This window comes from Oncorhynchus gorbuscha, linkage group LG02, assembly GCF_021184085.1.
Source record: "Oncorhynchus gorbuscha isolate QuinsamMale2020 ecotype Even-year linkage group LG02, OgorEven_v1.0, whole genome shotgun sequence".
Lineage (NCBI taxonomy): Eukaryota > Metazoa > Chordata > Actinopteri > Salmoniformes > Salmonidae > Oncorhynchus > Oncorhynchus gorbuscha.
In genome coordinates this window covers 74,731,226-74,749,172 of record NC_060174.1, presented here as the reverse complement: position 1 = coordinate 74,749,172, position 17,947 = coordinate 74,731,226, and the positions used below count along the sequence as shown (strand labels likewise).

The following is a 17,947-nucleotide window of genomic DNA, read 5'->3' as shown; positions in this document are numbered from 1 at the left end:
CTATCTTAATCTACAAAGACAAGCTAAACACCTTTTATTCACTATGTTCCCCACCCTTGTTTGCACACATCTGCTAACTGCCACATACAGGTTGGACTCTATAAAAGCTGAGCCAACTCTGTTAATTGGGCCTCAATTCAACACTGTTGAATTGAATCTTCAAGAATGAAGTGAAAAGTTAACTGCTCCATATTTGCAAATCTTAAAAGTTGTTGTTTGAAGATTCTGCAGTCTCTCTTCCCTTCGAACAGATCAAATCCCATACAACACCAAACCACATTCCTGAATCCTATCACTAAACTTGACTTTAGCAGTGATATCAAGACTTTCAATCTACATTTTGACCACCAATACACACCCACAACCCCAGTCAGTCAGTGAATCAATGAGTCTCTACATAAATATAAGAGAGCGAGAGAGAGCGATTTTCATGGATTTTTGTTGTTGCAAAGTACTTCAAAAAACTCAAATGATATGCATAGTCCTGACTTTAGGCTGAAGCTTGTTCAACCATTGGGGTGCCAGGACAGAGCCAAGAGACCAGAAGTGGCGGAACGGAGTGCTCGGGTTGGGATGTAGGGTTTGAGCATAGCCTGTAGGTAAGAAGGGGCAGTTCCTCTTGCTGCTCCGTATGCAAGCACCAGGGTCTTGAAGATGACGCAAGCTTCGATTGGAAGCCAGTGGCATGTGCAGAGAGGGGTGACATGGGAGAACACAAGATGTTGAACACCATGGAGTTGTCAACCGTGATGGAGAGGTCTTGGAGCTGGGGACAACAGTAGTGAGAACACGTGGTGCAGACACAGATCCTCTCCACACTACCTGGTAGGAGCGACCTGCCACTGCCCTTCAGTCCCTTAAAGGATTCACTGTGATTATACTGTGTGATTCCAAGATGGCGTAGCAGTGCAGACGTGGTTTGTCGTTTCTCCCGTGTACATTTGGAATTTTTCATTTTTTGTGTGTATATATTTCAATTTATTTTCAATCTCTTTTCTATTTTTAAATTAAATACACCTCCCAGCGTCCCGCCTCACCCAATGTGATACGGATCCGCTATTCTTTAGACCTTATAGCCAGAACCTCCATTAGAAGCTAGCCACCAGAAGCTAACCAGCTAATTAGCCACGAGCTATTTAGTCATTGTCAGCCACTGCTAACGGCATTTACCTTCTGCACACTCCAGCCGCTTTTAGCCTGGATAATACTTGCCAGTCTGCCAGTATCGGACTGTTTTTCCACTACAAAGCCAGATTCCGGATTCCCAGGACCATTACTCGTGATCATCACAGCTGCAACCGAGTGGCCCAGCCCCAAAGTTAGCTCTGAGCCAGGCCCACCTCCCGGCCTGCTCAGTGATCACTCGGCTACACAGCTGATGCCTCTCGAACTCTACCCCAACACAACTAGAATCCACCACTACCCAACTGGGTTCTTGCCGTAAGCTCTGGACCTTTGCATCAGATCATCACTGCTAGCTAGCTGCTACTGAGTGCTATTGTGGCTGACGCCCCTGTCCCGAAGCTAGCACCAGTTAGCCGCGAGCCAGTCGCATCTCCCGGCTAGCAAACAAAATTACTACAGCCTCAATATCTCTTTCGCCAACTGGCCTGGACCCTTTGTCAACACGGAGCCCGCCGTTCCACCAGGACTGGTCTGCCGATGTAACTCCATCCGTTGTGGCCGCAACAGGCCTTTGCCGGACGCCGGAGCAGACTTCTACTAGCCCCGGCCTACTAACTTTGAACGCCGTGTCTCTCGCTTGCTAGCGTAGCAACGACTACCCAGCGGCTTCCCTGTTGCATCTATTGCTGTTCACTAGACCCTAGGATCACTCTGCAACATAATTGATGCCTGCTGGACTGTTCATTAATCACGGTACTCCATTTTGTTTATCTGTCGACCCCAGCCTCGAACTCAGGCCATGTGTGTAGTTAACTTACCCTCTCTGCCCATTCATCGCCATTTTACCTGTTGTTGTTGTTGTCTTAGCTGATTAGCTGTTGTTGTCTTACCCGTTGTTGTCTTAGCTAGCTCTCCTAATCAACACCTGTGATTGCTTTATGCCTCGTTTTATGTCTCAAATGTCATAATGCCTTGTATACTGTTGTTTAGGATAGTTATCATTGTTTTAGTTTACTTTCTGAGCTCCTAGTCCCACACAACATGCCTCAGATACCTCCCACCTACGCATTGACCTCACCCAGCATAACTGCGTCCAGAGATGCAACCTCTCTTATCGTCACTCACTGCCTGGGTTTACCACCACTGTACCCGCACTCTACCATACCCCTGTCTGTACATTACAACCTGAACCTATCCTAACACACCCAGAAATATGCTCCTTTTATTCTCTGTCCCCAACGCACTAGACGTCCAGTTTTGATAGCCTTTAGCCGTACCCTCGTCCTACTCCTCCTCTGTTCCTCAGGTGATGTGGAGGTTAACCCAGGCCCTGCGTGTCCCCAGGCGCTCTCATTTGTTGACTTCTGTAACCGAAAAAGCCTTGGTTTCATGCATGTTAACATCAGAAGCCTCCTCCCTAAGTTTGTTTTACTCACTGCTTTAGCACACTCCGCCAACCCTGATGTCCTTGCCGTGTCTGAATCCTGGCTTAGGAAGGCCACCAAAAAACTCTGAGATTTCCATCCCCAACTACAACATTGTCCATCAAGATAGAACTGCCAAAGGGGGAAGAATTGCAATCTACTGAAGAGATAGCCTACAAAGTTCTGTCATACCTTCCAGGTCTATGCCCAAACAGTTCAAGCTTCTAATTTTAAAAATGGATCTCTCCAGGAATATGTCTATCACTGTTTCCGCCTGTTATAGACCCCCCTCAGCTCCCAGCTGTGCCCTGAACACCATATGTGAATTGATTGCCTCCCACCTATCTTCAGAGTTCATTCTGTTAGGTGACCTAAACTGGGATATGCTTAACACCCCGGCAGTCCTACAATCTAAGCTAGATGCCCTCTATCTCACACAAATTATCAAGGAACCCACCAGGTACAACCCTAAATCTGTAAACATGGGCACCCTCATAGATATTATCCTGACCAACTTGCCCTCCAAATACACCTCTGCTGTTTTCAATCAGGATCTCAGCAATCACTGCCTGCATCCGCTATGGGTCCGCGGTCAAACGACCACCCCTCATCACCGTCAAACGCTTCCGAAAACACTTCTGCAAGCAGGCGTTTCTAAATCGACCTGGCCCGGGTATCCTGGAATGATATTGACCTCATCCCGTCAATTGAGCATGCCTGGTCGTTCTTTAAAACGAATTTCCTCACCATCTTAAATAAGCATGCCCCTTTCAAAAAATATAGAACTAAGAACAGATATAACCCTTGGTTCACTCCAGACCTGACTGCCCTCGACCAGCACAAAAACATCCTGTGGTGGACTGCACTAGCAGTGAACAGTCCCCACGATATGCAACTTTTCAGGGAAGTCAGGAACCAATACATGCAGTCAGTCAGAAAAGCAAAGGCTAGCTTTTTCAAAGAGAAATTTGCTCCAAAAAGCTTTGGGACACTGTAAAGTCCATGGAGAATAAGAGCTCCTCCTCCCAGCTGCCAAATGCTAGTCCACCGATAAAACCACGATAATCAAGAATTTCAAAGCATTTCTTTACAGTTGGCTATGCTTTCCTCCTGGCTACCCCAACCCCGGCCAACAGCCCCCCCCCGCAGCTACTTGGTCATCCCCCTTTTCAAAGGGGGTTACACTCTAAACCCAAACTGTTACAGACCTATATCCATCCTGTCCTGCCTTTCTAAAGTCTTCAAAAGCCAAGTCAATAAACAGATCACTGACCATTTCGGATCCCACGTACCTTCTCCACTCTGCAATCCGGTTTCCGAGCTAGTCACGGGTCCTAAACGATATCATAACTAACATAGATAAAAGACAGTACTGTGCAGCCGTCTTCATCGACCTCTCCAAGGCTTTCGACTCTGTCAATCACCATATTCTTATCGGCAGACTCAACAGCCTTGTTTTCTCAAATGACTGCCTCGCCTGGTTCACCAACTACTTCTCAGACAGAGTTCAGTGTGTCAAATTGGAGGGTCTGTTATCCGGACCCCTGGCAGTCTCTATGGGGGTACCACAGGGTTCAATTCTTGGGCCAACTCTTTTCTCTGTATATATCAACAATGTCGCTCTTGCTGCGGGTGATTCCCTGATCCACCTCTATGCAGATGATACCATTCTGTATACATCTGGCCCTTCTTTGGACACTGTGTTAACTAACCACCAAATGAGCTTCAATGCCATACAACACTCCTTCCGTGGCCTCCAACTGCTCTTAAACGCTAGTAAAACTAAATGCATGCTTTTCAACCGTTTGCTCCCCGCACCCGCCCGACAAAATTAAATCTATAATCGGCTTCCCATTTCACAACAAAGCCTCCTTCACTCCTTATCTCAGCTCACTGGTCACGATGACAACACCCGTAGCGTACGCTCCAGCAGGTATATCTCACTGGTCATCCCCAAAGCCAACACCTACTTTGGCCGCCTTTCCTTCCAGCTCTCTGCTGCCAATGACTGGAACGAATTGCGCAGAAAAATAAAAAATGATAATAATCATAAAAATCGCTGAAGCCGGAGACTTATATTTCCCTCACTAACTTTAAACACCAGCTATCTGAGCAGCTAACCGATCGCTGCAGCTGTACATAGCCCATCTGTCAATAGCCCAACCAATTTACCTACCTCGTCCCCATATTGTTTTTATTTACTTTTCTGCTCCTTTGCACACCAGTATTTCTACTTGCCCATCATCATCTGCACATCCATCACTCCAGTGTTAATTTGCTAAATTGTAATTACTGCGCCACTATGGCCTTTTTATTGCCTTACCTCCTCATGCCATTTGCACACACTGTATATAGATTTTTTTTTCTCTATTGTGTTATTGACTGTATGCTTGTTTATTCCATATGTAACTTGGCCAGGTCGCAATTGTAAATGAAAACTTGTTCTCAACTAGCCTACCTGGTTAAATAAAGGCGAAATAAAAAAATAAAAAATAGGATGTAATTCAGAGTGTACAGAGCCTGAGATGTCCAACACTGAGAGGCTGGAGAGGAGGATCTGATGGTTCACAGTGTTGAGGGTAGTGGATAGATCTAGGAGGATGAGAACAGAGGAGAGAGTGTCAGCTTTAGCAGAGTGGAGAGCCTCTTTTACACAGAGGAGAGCGGTTTCAGCTGTGTGAGCCTTGACTGGTTAGGGTCAAGAAGATAGTTCTGAGGGAGATAATGAGAGATATAATGAGAGAATTGGTCAGAGACAGCACACTCAAATGTTTTGGAAAGAAAAAAAAGGGATGGTGGTCTGTAGTTGACATCAGAGGGGTCAAGTGTTGGTTTCTTGAGGAGGGGAGAACTCTGGCCATCTTTAAGTCAGAGAGGGTGCAGCCAGTGGTCAGGGATGAGATGAGGGAAGTGAGGAATGGAGGTCTCCAAAGATGGTCTGGAGAAGAGATGAGGGGGTGGGGTCAAGGTGGTAGGTTGTTGGGCAGCCGGACATCACTAGTCGCAGAATTTCATCTGGAGAGACAGGGGAGAGGTCAAGGTGTAGGGTAGTTCTGTATGAGTGGGAACAGTGAATGAGGAGCGGATGTTGTCAACTTGTTTTTCAAAGTGGTTGACAGTCGTCCGAAGAGAGGGAGGAGGAAAAGGTGGTTGATTAAGGAGGGAGGACAAAGCAAAGAAGAGTTTTCCAGGGTTGGAGGAAGAAGCTTGAAATGTAGTTATAGAAAACAGCTTTAGCAGTAGATACAGAGGAATAGAAGGTAGAGTGGAGGGAGTTGAAGGATGATAGGTCCTCCTGAAGTTTAGTTTTCCTCCATTTCCGTTCAGAATATGCTTAGGTTATTACGAGTGTACTGATATAAGTCTAACATCCCAGCAACTTTGAGAAAAAACACTTTATATCGTATTTGTCCCTGTTGGAATTCAAGACGAGCTATGCATATTCATGAAGTCGATGAATTTGAAATACTATCAAATTCAGGCGGTTGATGCAACACCCCTCATCTTTATAGCCAAGTTGTGCCCGTTGTTCACATCTGCCCTCTCACTGACTAGAATGGTCCCACCTGATCTCGCCTGCCTTCCACCTTTGAGGACACGTATTCCATTGTTAGAGCGGTCACTTGACCATCATGTCAATATAATGGATCATCTATGACCATACCCCTCTGACGGTTATTGGGGTGGTTTTCGTGGGGATACGTCAGGCGGTGTGGGTGGAGCTACGCACTGCCTGACCACCAGGGTTGGGGTAAACTCTAAGGCAAAGTGGCCTAATCAATCCCGGAATAAGGAGGCATGAAACTCCGTATTAATATTTTTGTGATCATTCGAAGTTGGTTAGTCACATGACTGCAAGGTGTGTCTTCAAATTGAAGAGTGTTTTTTTTACTTTCTCTGAAGACACTGTATGTTTGCAAGGTCAGAATGGATGTGCAATAGTAGTGGTATACTAGTAGCAGTGCAAACCCCTGAGCATTGAGTTGATGTGTAGCATCAGGCTACCAGGCCATACAGCACATCCACTAACCCAAGCAGATATGTCTGGAAAACAAAGGACAACCCCCACTGCTCTTCAGTCCCTTAAAGGATTCACTGTGATTATACTGTATGATTCACTTCACTGACCCTCCTGTTTTTGACTTTGTTATGAACCCACCAAACCAAATATGGCTTGTTGTAAAACCAGCTCATTTTACAAAGCCAGGCAGTGGAAAAACATTTCAATTTATGCTTTTTTGTATATCTAAAAATGTTACATTCTCCAAGTGATTTGTATTATTTTATATCGGCAACGGTCATCATCGGTCTTGATTAATGCTTGAAAAAATGCATGATATAAAGACTGAGTGGGCATTCTGTCTGTATACCACAGTATGACGCTGGCTCACACAAATCTCAGTGAGGGGCCTAAGCTGGCTGTGCTGCCTGATGTAATAAAGGGCTGATTGATTAGAGGAGAGGAGGTGGTGTGTGTGTGTGTGTGTGTGTGTGTGTGTGTGTGTGTGTGTGTGTGTGTGTGTGTGTGTGTGTGTGTGTGTGTGTGTGTGTGTGTGTGTGTGTGTGTGTGTGTGTGTGTGTGTGTGTGTGTGTGTGTGTGTGTGTGTGTGTGTGATGTAAAGGCACAGATGCCACTGTTTTTGTTTTAGATTGAGTGTCATTAATTCATTCACAACCCTCCTTCCGTATACTCTGGTGAGGATAAGAAAAGATATCAGCAAATCGCTCTAAAACACTGGGGGTAAATTAGTGAGTGTAAAACAAAGTGAGGTTTTAAAGACCATGGTATTGACTAAGAGATACTGAACAGTATGTGCTGTGCACATATCTCTTGATGTATAGATGTAAATAAATAAAGTTAAATTGATAGATAGTGTAGTGAGATAGATAGTTAGACTCCATCCATGCATTACCTTGAATTTATAGGCGTTTCTGTTAAACAGGTTCATGCTATAAGAGGGAAAGCTTTTAGTCTGATTAGATTGACGAGAGGGGAACAATAGCCATCACTTAACTCCACAACTACCCCCACCACCCTAGCCACATATCCAAACACTTCACTTCCTCTGAAGGACTCAATTGGACCCATTTGGAGTTGCACTTGATATAGTAGATGATAGATTGTGATAAAACCTCAATTCCTACAGATTTAGTTGAGGATAGGGGTCATATACAGTTAGATCTAAAGCACTAAATAATACAGAAATATCATATTTCATTTTAGCATAAAAGCAACAAGGTGAAGAGAAAAGCTGATGATACAGTAGATCTGTGAATAATGCAACTTCCCTGAAGCAAGACGAGAGAGCGCAACACATTCATGTTAATGCTCCACATGAAGCTATATTACAAGATCAACTGTCATATAAAAGTAGTATCTAGTATGTGTCTGTGATAACTACAGGCTGATGAATCACTGGGCCGTGTGTGTGAATTTTGTGACGGAACTACATTGAACAAAAATATAAACGCAACTTGTAAAGTGTTGGTCCCATGTTTCATGAGCTGAAATAAATTATCCCTAAAAAAATGTATGCAATCATTTATTTACATCCCTGTGATTGAGCATTTCTCCTTTGCCAAGATAATCCACCCACCTGACAGGTGTGGCAGATCAAGAGGCTGATTAAACAGCTTGTGCTGGGGACAATAAAAGGCCATTAAAATATGCAGTTTAATCACAAGTGTCTAAAGTTGAGGGCGCGTGCAATTGGCATGCTGACTGCAGGAATGCCCACCAGAGCCGTTTCCAGATCATTTAATGTATATTTCTCTACCATAAGCCGCCTCCAATGTCATTTTAGGGAATTTGGCAGTACGTCCAACTGGCCTCATAACCACAGACCACGTGTAACCTCTCCAGCCCAGGACCTTCTGCACAAACTGTCAGAAACCGTCTCAGGAAGGCTCATCTGTGTGCTCATGGTCTTGACATGACTGCAGTTCGGCTTCATAACCAAATTCCGTGGACAAATGCTCCCCTTTCATGTCCACTGGCATGCTGGAGAAGTGCGCTCTTCAGGGATGAATCCTGGTTTCAACTGTACTGGGCAGATGGCAGACAGCGTGAATGCCTTTCTGGTTGCAAGCGGTTTGCTGATGTCAATGATGTGAACAGAGTGCCCCATTGTGGCGGTGGGGTTAAGGTATGGTCAGAAATAAGCTACGGACAATGAACACAATTGCATTTTATCGATGGCAATTTAAATGCACAGAGATACCGTGACCAGATCCTGAGGCCCATTGTCGTGCCAGTTCATCTGCAGCTATCACCTCATGTTTCAGCATGATAATGCACAGCCCCATGTTGCAAGGATCTGTACACAATTCCTAGAAACTGAAAATGTCCCTGTTCTTCCCTCCTGCATACTCACCAGACATGTCACAAATTGAGCATGTTTGAGATGCCCTGGATCGACGTGTACGACAGCGTGTTCCAGTTCCCGCCAATATCCAGTAACTTCGCACTGCCATTGAAGGACGAGTGGGACAACATCCCACAGGCCACAATAAAGGCCTGATCAACTCTATGCGAAGGAGATGTGTCACACTGCATGAGGCAAATGGTGGTCACGCCAGATACTGACTGGTTTTCTGACCCATGCCCCTACTTTTTTTAAAGGTAAACTATATACAAAAGTATGTGGACATCCCTTCAAATTAGTGGACTTGGCTATTTCAGCCACACCCGTTACTGATAAGTGTATCAAATAGAGCAAAATGCCATGCAATCTCCATAGACAAACATTGACAGTAGAATGGCCTTACTGGAAGCCTCAGTGACTTTCAATGTGGCACCGTCATAAGATGCCACCTTTATATCAAGTCAAATCGTCAAATTTCAGCTCTGCTAGAGCTGCCCTAGTCAACTGTATGTGCTGTTATTGTCAAGTGGAAACGTTTAGGAGCAAGAACGGCTCAGCCGCAAAGTGGTAGGCCACACAAGCTCACAGGACGGGACCGTCGAGTGCTGAAGCGTGTAAAAATGGTCTGTCCTCGGTTGCAACACCCACTATTGCGTTCCAAACTGCCTCTGGAAGCAATGTCAGCACAAGAACTGTTCGTCCGGAGCTTCATGAAATGGGTTTCCATGGCCGAGCGGCCGCACACAATACAATGACATTCTAGACAATTCTGTGCTTCCAACTTTGTGGCAACAGTTCAGGGAAGGCCCTTTTCTGTTTCAGCATAACAATGCCCACGTGCACAAAGCGAGGTCCATACAGAAATAGTTTGTCGAAATCGGTGTGAAAGAACTTGACTGGCCTGCACAGAGCCTAAACCCCATCGAACACCTTTGGGATGAACTGGAACACTGACTGCGAGCCAGGCCTAATCGCCAAAAATCAGTGCCTGATTCCATTCAGCCACTGCTCGTGGCTGAATGGAAGCAAGTCCCTGCAGCAATGTTCCAACATCTAGTGGAAAGCCTTCCCAGAAGAGTGGAGGCTGTTATAGCTAGGATTTTGGACTGAGATGTTTGACAAGCAGGTGTCCACATACACTACTTTACCAAAAGTATCTGTGATCAACAGATGTATATCTGTATTCCCAGTCATGTGAAATCCATAGATTAAGGCCTAATTTATTTATTTTAATTGACTGATTTCCTTATTGGAACTGTAACTCAGTGAAATCTTTGAAATTGTTGCATGTTGCGTTCATATTTTTGTTCAGTATATATATGAAGGCATCTGCATTGATCATGCGATTCACTGGTGACTAACCCATCCCTCCTGCCCTGTCTCCCCAGGTTGAATCTTCAGCTTACCCTCAGAGTGGTGGGACAGTGTGAGCAGGCTGACGCAGGAGGCTCCGATCCCAGATCCAAAGACAGTGATGCGACCCGGGTCTCCTCCAAAATAGCCAATGTTCTTGCTGATCCAACGCAGGGCTTGGATCTGGTCCAGGAGTCCATAGTTCCCTTTAGCTGCCTGGTCACCTGTACTGAGGAACCCTGGAATATACAGAAGAAGATAGTGTTATTTAGGTGATTTCTTTAACACGTATCTGTGGTTCAGCATATCATACCATCATTCTTCTCCTCTGCCTCCACAAACCTCTTCTGTTCCTGACACCATTGACCCTTCTCATAAGGACACTCTCGCTGCACGGCTCCTTGAGTTGCAACCTGTCCTTTTCTCCACTATGCTGTGTGTATAGAGGCAGTCTACCTTGGGGCAGAGCCAAGAGAGCACCAGTATCAATCACGGAGAGGGGGGCAGGCCCTTTCCGCCCCTCGCACAGAGATAGATGAAGTGTCACTCCTACAAGAAAGACTCTCGACCTTGGCTGTGACTCCTGCATCCCCTCTTATTTAAAATCATATAGGCTGCCAAAAGCGCTCAATTTCTCCGCAGGTTAGATAAATTCACCTAAAAAAAAACTGATTGAAGCAGTGTTTTGGAATATTGTAGCTTGTATACGACAAATCACAACCATTGGCCCTCTGACGGAGGACATTACATTGTTGCAATTCTAATCTTACTCCCATCAATACAATATCAACATACTAAAAAATACATTGCCTTCATAACCTGGGATAATACATCAGGAGAAAATGAGTCATATAGCAAGTCATAGAAATGTAACAAATTCAAACTCTGGTGGGAAGGAGATCCATAGAATAACATAGTAGAACTCTAACTTAAATAGGATCTCTGTGGGGAGATCAAAGTTATGAGAAGAACATTTATCAATCCTATGCCAGTACTGTATGTACTCTTCAAGGCTGAAATGAATGTCTACAAACACCATTCAGAGACAGTAAGAGAATCTCATCACCTAGTACTCCGACCCTGTAGTTGAGAGTGATGACGATGACATTCCCATAGCTGGCCAGCACACTCCCATCAATCATATTCCCTGTCCCCTCCATGTATGATCCTCCATGGATGTAGACCATCACGGGCCTAGCCTCAGTGTCCCGAATGTCTGCAGAGAGAAGCAGCCATTTACACTTTGTACAGTAAAGCTTTAAAGACAAGGTAATGCAATGCAGCATCAGAATACTGTAACCCCTCCCAGAAACTAGACTCAGCAACATTTACACCACTAAAGCTGAAGGTAAGCTCAAGGTAATGGCATCGATTTTTAGCAGATGTGCTTGGGTGATTAAGGTCGTGGTTGTGACGAACCAATGGAGACAAGAATGCAAAGCAAGGATACTCATCATACAGGCCTAACAGGGAACATGCAGTAGAAAGAAAAAAAATGCTATATTATGTCAAGCTCACTCTTTTACCCCCACAAAACTGTGTTCATACTAGAGCCAGTTACAACTATTCTATTAGTAGCAATACTTTTTACACATGTAGTATTCCTAAAGTGTATCTGGTTCATACTAGATTTGCTCACTGTGTGTTCAACAGAGCATACTGCTTCAGGCATTGCATGTGTCATATTAGTGGTTCAATTGCAGTACCCAACTTACTTTGCATCGAAAACAACAATTAGATCTAGTTGGTCAGAACAATGCATATGACCTGAATTGTAAGTTCCATGTCAATGTGAGAGGTGTGGGTTGCCATAAAACAACAAACGACACAAATCTCCTACACCACAGTCAATCTCCTGAATAGCACAGTATGTAGTGAATAGCTTCATCCACATGAGTCCCTCGTACAGTCTTCCCATGAGACCCACAGAGTATAGTGGAGGAGACTTTGAGATAAGATGCAGTTGGTTATAGACATCACAGTCTGTGATCCCTAGAAGACACAGCAAAATTGTCACTTTTTCAAACATGAAGAGGTACTGTATGTGTACATTTATTGCACTCACGTTCAATTTATAGTGCTGAAAAAAATGAGCTCTTTGTTGATTGGCCATGGGAATGCAACCCTGTTCCTGGAGAGCCAGGAGCTTTAACCGACCTGAAAGATCAGGTGTGATGAATTTAGTCAATCACTTAACTGACCAACTGAGCTAATTGATCAGTGGAGTGATTGACTAAATTCAACACACCTGGGCCCAGATTCACAAAACCTTCTTAAGAATACATGTATTTTTAACTGCCATTTTCCCCCTTAACTAAAGACTTGAGAAGAAAGTTAAGCAAAGTTGCTATTCCTCAAAAAGGTTATTGGAAAATGTATTGCGCTATTTCTTATGTTTCTCCTTAAAGCAAAAAGTTCAGAAGAAATTTGATTCTTGAAAATCCAGTTATTGGAAATGTTATTTTTTCCAAGATAGCTAAACCCTTGTCTTAAACTCAGGGCAGTGAGAGAAAAAGCTCATAAAAGCAAATTAACATGTTTAATTCACTCACAAACTTCATCTGAAAGTTTCAGTATTGATTATTTTAAACCTAAGAACATGTTTTAGAACAGTAATCTCATTAAGAAATATGCTAACATGATTGCCATTGCTAGCTAGATAGCTACCTAAAATTACACAGTCACCAGGTATACGTTGTTTCCTCTGACACATTGGTGCTGCTTGCTTGGCTGGGTTGTGATTTAGAGGACGCACGTCTCTCCCGAGTCCATATGGGAGTTGCAGCGACATGACTAACTACCAATGTGCAGAAATAATATTTACAATTGTTAAAAAATAAAATAAGTGTTTTGTGAATCTGGGCCCTGGTCTTCCAGGCAGTTAAAGCCAAATCCTGCATACCCTGTGGATCTCCAGGAACATGGTTGACTTCCCCTGAGACAAGGAGACAAGAAATAACCCATACAATAACCCATTGTACAAATGGAGTACAGTACATTTGGGATCAATTACAAATTGACCAGCATTTACCTACATTTACCTTCAGGGGGCTGTTAGAGGGCGAAATCCGTATCAAGTGTCCCCCAAAAAATCCATGACACCAAAAATACTGCAGATATGATATGGATGTCCAGATCAAATCAATTAAGAGTGAAATAGCGAAGGCGTTGAGAAAATCAAGTGACTTGATATTGACTTTGCATGCAAACTGATAAACTACGGTTGAACTACTTCTGAGGTGTGAAAGGTTTGTCAAGAAATCGAAGATGAAGGTCTGTGGAAATTTCAAAAATCAAAAAGTTGTGTATTAAACTTTGAGCACAAAAAAATACCTTCACTGTCACTGTGAGAGAAATCCGCTCCTTGACTCTTGATTTGGGTCCCTAGGATTCACACGAGGGAGGAAAAAAACAAGAAAGAACAAGAGAATTCAAAAATAACACGATTGACCAACAAGGAAGAAAGTGATATCCAATCAGTGTCTCAGAAAATCAGTCCAAAATTGCATTACTGTAAAAAGAACAAAGCATGTCCGTTCTTTAAGCAGAGAGAGGAAATATGATCTAGTCTCCTTTTCCTTGTCTTCTTAAGAAAAAAAACTAGGCTGTTTACATATTGTACCAACAGCAACTTTTTGAAGTCAATATGTTGATTTGTTTTCTAATGAAATAAAACATCATATTGTATTGAAATCAACATGTCATGGGTGGATGTTATTGTGTGGAATAATCTTACTCTCAGGAAAACACTTCATCTCTGAACACATACACATGCACACACACCTCTGTCCGACATTTATTGGTCTCTACTGGGTTTAACTTTCAAAGACGATGAGGTTGTGATTTTGGCTTTGAGCCAACTCCCAAGTCACTCTGCTCCTTTAAATTCCTTTGTTAGCTTACATACCTTCTTCTCTACATACTTTCTTGATGGGTTTTCTGGCACATTCCTTGGATATTCTTTTGACTGAAAAATGAATGAGACTACAAAATAACAGAAGCCTCTGAAAAATGAATGAGACTACAAAATAACAAAAGGCTCTGAAAAATGTAAGAAACATGCAGGAACCCAACCAAACCAGGTCCACTTCCATCACCTTAGGAACGAAAGGGAGGTAGTGAGATAGGGGGTTAGATATATTCATAAAATAAAATAATAAGCATAATGAATTCACATGCACTCGGTCTATAGATTGTGAGCCCTAATACTGTCCAAAAAAATGAAGTAATGGAAATGTGTTTAATAATCACAATAGTGTTTACTGGAGATCAGGCAGCTCTGATTTTGTCCAGTTAATATTGATCAACAGATCCATAGCATACAAATATAGAAATGTATTGCACCTCAGATTCTTATACTGTTACGGTGCTCACATTGTAAACAGACATCTAGTGCACAAGACTAAATATTTAATCAGCCTAACATTTGTCTGAATCTCTTTTATCACACCTATTTACCTATTCCCAGTAGTTAGGTTAGGAAATGCTGTAGGCTATATTCTGACTTTAAATTAATAGTTGTCTGACACATTAACAAGTTTTATATCAGTGTGTGAATGCATTTTCCTCTTACAGAACACAAGGAAGGGAGGCAACACGTACGCAGTGAAGAAGAGTTGATGACATGACTTTGGAGGGGAAAAGAACTTGGGCTGGCACAAATGGGATGCACAATGACAACTGCTGCATGCTCAAAACACGATCACCGCAAGGTGACAGCAAGGCCAATACAGTAAACATGGATTGTCCCTTTGGTGCATTTGACCCATTCCACTCACCATCCTCTGTTGGAACATAGATGTTTAAATACAAACAGTCCTCGTTCTGATCCTGAATGTAATTGGCCACTGTGTCCAGGTTATAGGTGAACCATATGGGCATCATGATCTCAGGCACTGTGTTGCGGATGTTCTGAGGGCACACGGGCGTGAAGTGGGTAGCATTCTTGATCCCTGACCAGGAGGAGGGCTGCTCTGGGGGCGTGAAGCGCTTCTCCCCAATGGGAGGGGCAGCGTACGGCACCCCAAGGTACTGGTCAACGGGTTTAAGGACCTCACCTGGCACTGCGACCCGGAGGCCCCTCAGCTTCCCAAACTGGGTGTTCACAGTTGGGTTGAAGTTCTGGCTGGTCGCCACTGTGAATGGCCAGTAGGAACATAACATCCACATTAAAAGAACACGGCGGGTGGTGATGGTTGCGGTTCCTCTATGATTTGATAGGTGTGCAGGCAACCGATGGTGCCTGAACTCTGCCAACCACATGGTCTGGGCAAATGAGTGCCTCTGCACCACGCCAATGTACACTCAAGTGTCCTCTCAATCCTTATAACCTACTGTATTCCACTCAACCAGGCATTGCTTAACCTGCCCTGGGCTCCAATTGTTACTAAAAACAAATAAACAAATGCCAGGTATTCACTCATCTCCAGCTTCAACTCTCATTGATGTTCAGAACCCAGAGCTGCAAACAAGAGAGACAAATGGTCAGGTGAGCAAACATCGAAATCAGCGTTTCAACAAAAAAATGTGGGTTGCTGACTGCAATACCGCTGAGTATTTTGATGGGACTATGTTGCCAGATTAATTGAAAACTAGGGCATTTAAATATATAGTGCTAGAGTAGCTCATCATTCGTATGCTTACACAGAAGATTGGCTCCCTGTAGAAAACCCACACAATCATTTCAAAGCAATCTAATCACTTGGGAGAACTCAAGGGACCATTTGAACACACTATGGTGGTGAGTGAGTGGTAGTGTTGTCTGTAATCCAGCAGAATGTGAATGTAAATATATGCACATGTTAATATCACAAAGAACATACTCATTGCCCTCAATTGTCTTTATATCTCACAAGGATTTCGCCAGGGATAAGTTTACTCTACAAAGAGACAATATCATTTCCAGCGTGTTTGGTGTTAACACATCTTCATGATTGTAGAGTGGGCTGATATTACCATGGGGAGAGGATTTGAACTATCTGAAAAAGCATCTGCATCAATGTAGGCGGAATGCTGTGTATGCTGCAATGCATCTGGAAGTGAGGGCTTTAGTGTACTGTACGTTCACTTTGTCTCATGTAAAAGCACAGTAATGAATCTGAGACAGAAATGTTTTTTTTTTAAAGCCACTACATTAACAATGTTTGTTCTGGGTTCTTCAGTATTAAAGCATTAACGACACTGATGTAACCGTTAAGCTGTGATGGAAGTACAGTGCCATATCATCACATTCTTTCTCGTTTGGATAGTTTAGATTAGGGATAGGCAACTGCCGGCACGCAGCCCCCCTTTTGAAAGGCCTCGGATCAATTTTAGGAGCTCAGTCGAGGTCTCAATTTACTGTTAAGAGTTAGAATAGTAGAATACACAAGGTGCAATTTTGAAATTTGGCTGTGCATCAGCAGTTTTTCTCTTCTTATGTCAGTCACTGATAGCTGCCATGGGATAATTGAGTGAATAACATTTTTTATATAGCTGTCTGCTAGACTAACCTAGCAATCTAAACTTAGTAATCATGGTCAAATTACCGGCCAGGGGGGCACACATTGATTTTGTTAGTCAGTCTCACTCAGATATCATTAAAAACTGCAAAGAATTCTCTCTCCAGCCAAAATGTGTAGAATTGCAGCAAACTTCCTTTAAAACTAAAGCATTTCACCTACGACCCATGGCAAAGTGTGTAGAATTGCACAAAATCAACTCTAACATGTAACAAATTTCTGTCCGCAGGCAAGAGGGGGACTGCTAAAATGTTTTGCTCGCAATGTGGTGGATGTGGGTAGGCAGACCCAGGGGCAACTGCGGCTCCTCATGATGAGTTCAGCTTTTTTGTGGTCCCCATCAAAGTCTCCCTGGTTAAGATCCACAACAGCATGGCAACAACAACCCTTCAGTAACAGCTAATATAATCATATGAAAATAGTGCAACAACAGTGTTGCAGAGCCACATGCAGTAAAAACAGAGAGTAATGAGCCTCCTGGGTCATCGGGCTGGGTACTTGCTGGTCAATATGGATGACTCCAAGAACAAGCTTGTTTCACTAAAATCAATTTCCTTAGCGTGTACTGATAGAGCTGCATATTGAGTCGCCTGAAAGTCAAAACTACTCTTTGCTGGAATGAACAGATATTGATTCTATCAAAAACGGAAATATCTCTGAGTCCTCTAACTCTTTAAAAGTGTAAGAGTTGTGTTGTGAAAACATAACAGCAACAGCTTTAGAAAAGACCAATAGAAAAGGGTACATGTAGGTCCATGTGTTTTCATGTGTCTGAGGGAGGGGGGTAGTCAACATGTCTATTATGACTCATTACCACAAATATAGGTCATGTTTCTCTTTTTTCTTTTCAACTTGTCCAATGATTGCAATATATTGCACAATGTATTGATAGAGAAAAAAGGCTAAAGGTTGACAAAGTAAGCCTTGGCTACTTATTCTTTGAACAGGTTAAGTATTTCTTCAGCCATTAATTAGGAAGCCAGTCAAAGCTGAAGAGGTGTATTCCCTCAACACATAGGATTGTGTTTAGACCAGCAGGGGAGATGGAAGAGGCTTTGCGACGAGACAGGAATACGAATAGATTACAACTCCACTGTCTGTTGTAAAACCTATCTGATGCGCCTAGATTGAAAATAAAGACATTATCCCGAGTTCTCATCATCCTTAGATTGAAACCATC

At 43.3% G+C, this 17,947-nt stretch overlaps 1 protein-coding gene across 4 annotated transcripts in view; it reads right to left on the bottom strand.

Moving 5' to 3' along the window:
- The window catches only part of LOC124009528 (neuroligin-3-like), a 28,040-nt gene that overhangs the window by 8,746 nt on the left and 1,347 nt on the right, over positions 1-17,947 (bottom strand). The window contains exons 2-5 of one of the 4 annotated variants that reach the window (XM_046321394.1): positions 15,046-15,728; positions 13,601-13,651; positions 11,334-11,483; positions 10,321-10,506 (exon numbers count right to left, since the gene is read on the bottom strand). In XM_046321394.1, coding sequence (XP_046177350.1) covers positions 10,321-10,506; positions 11,334-11,483; positions 13,601-13,651; positions 15,046-15,529 — 871 coding nt within the window. In that variant the 5' untranslated portion in view covers positions 15,530-15,728. Of the gene's footprint in view, positions 1-10,320; positions 10,507-11,333; positions 11,484-11,982; positions 12,297-12,332; positions 12,751-13,600; positions 13,652-15,045; positions 15,729-17,947 lie in introns of those variants that run through there. The other 3 variants (XM_046321403.1, XM_046321420.1, XM_046321413.1) reach the window with 3 other exon arrangements.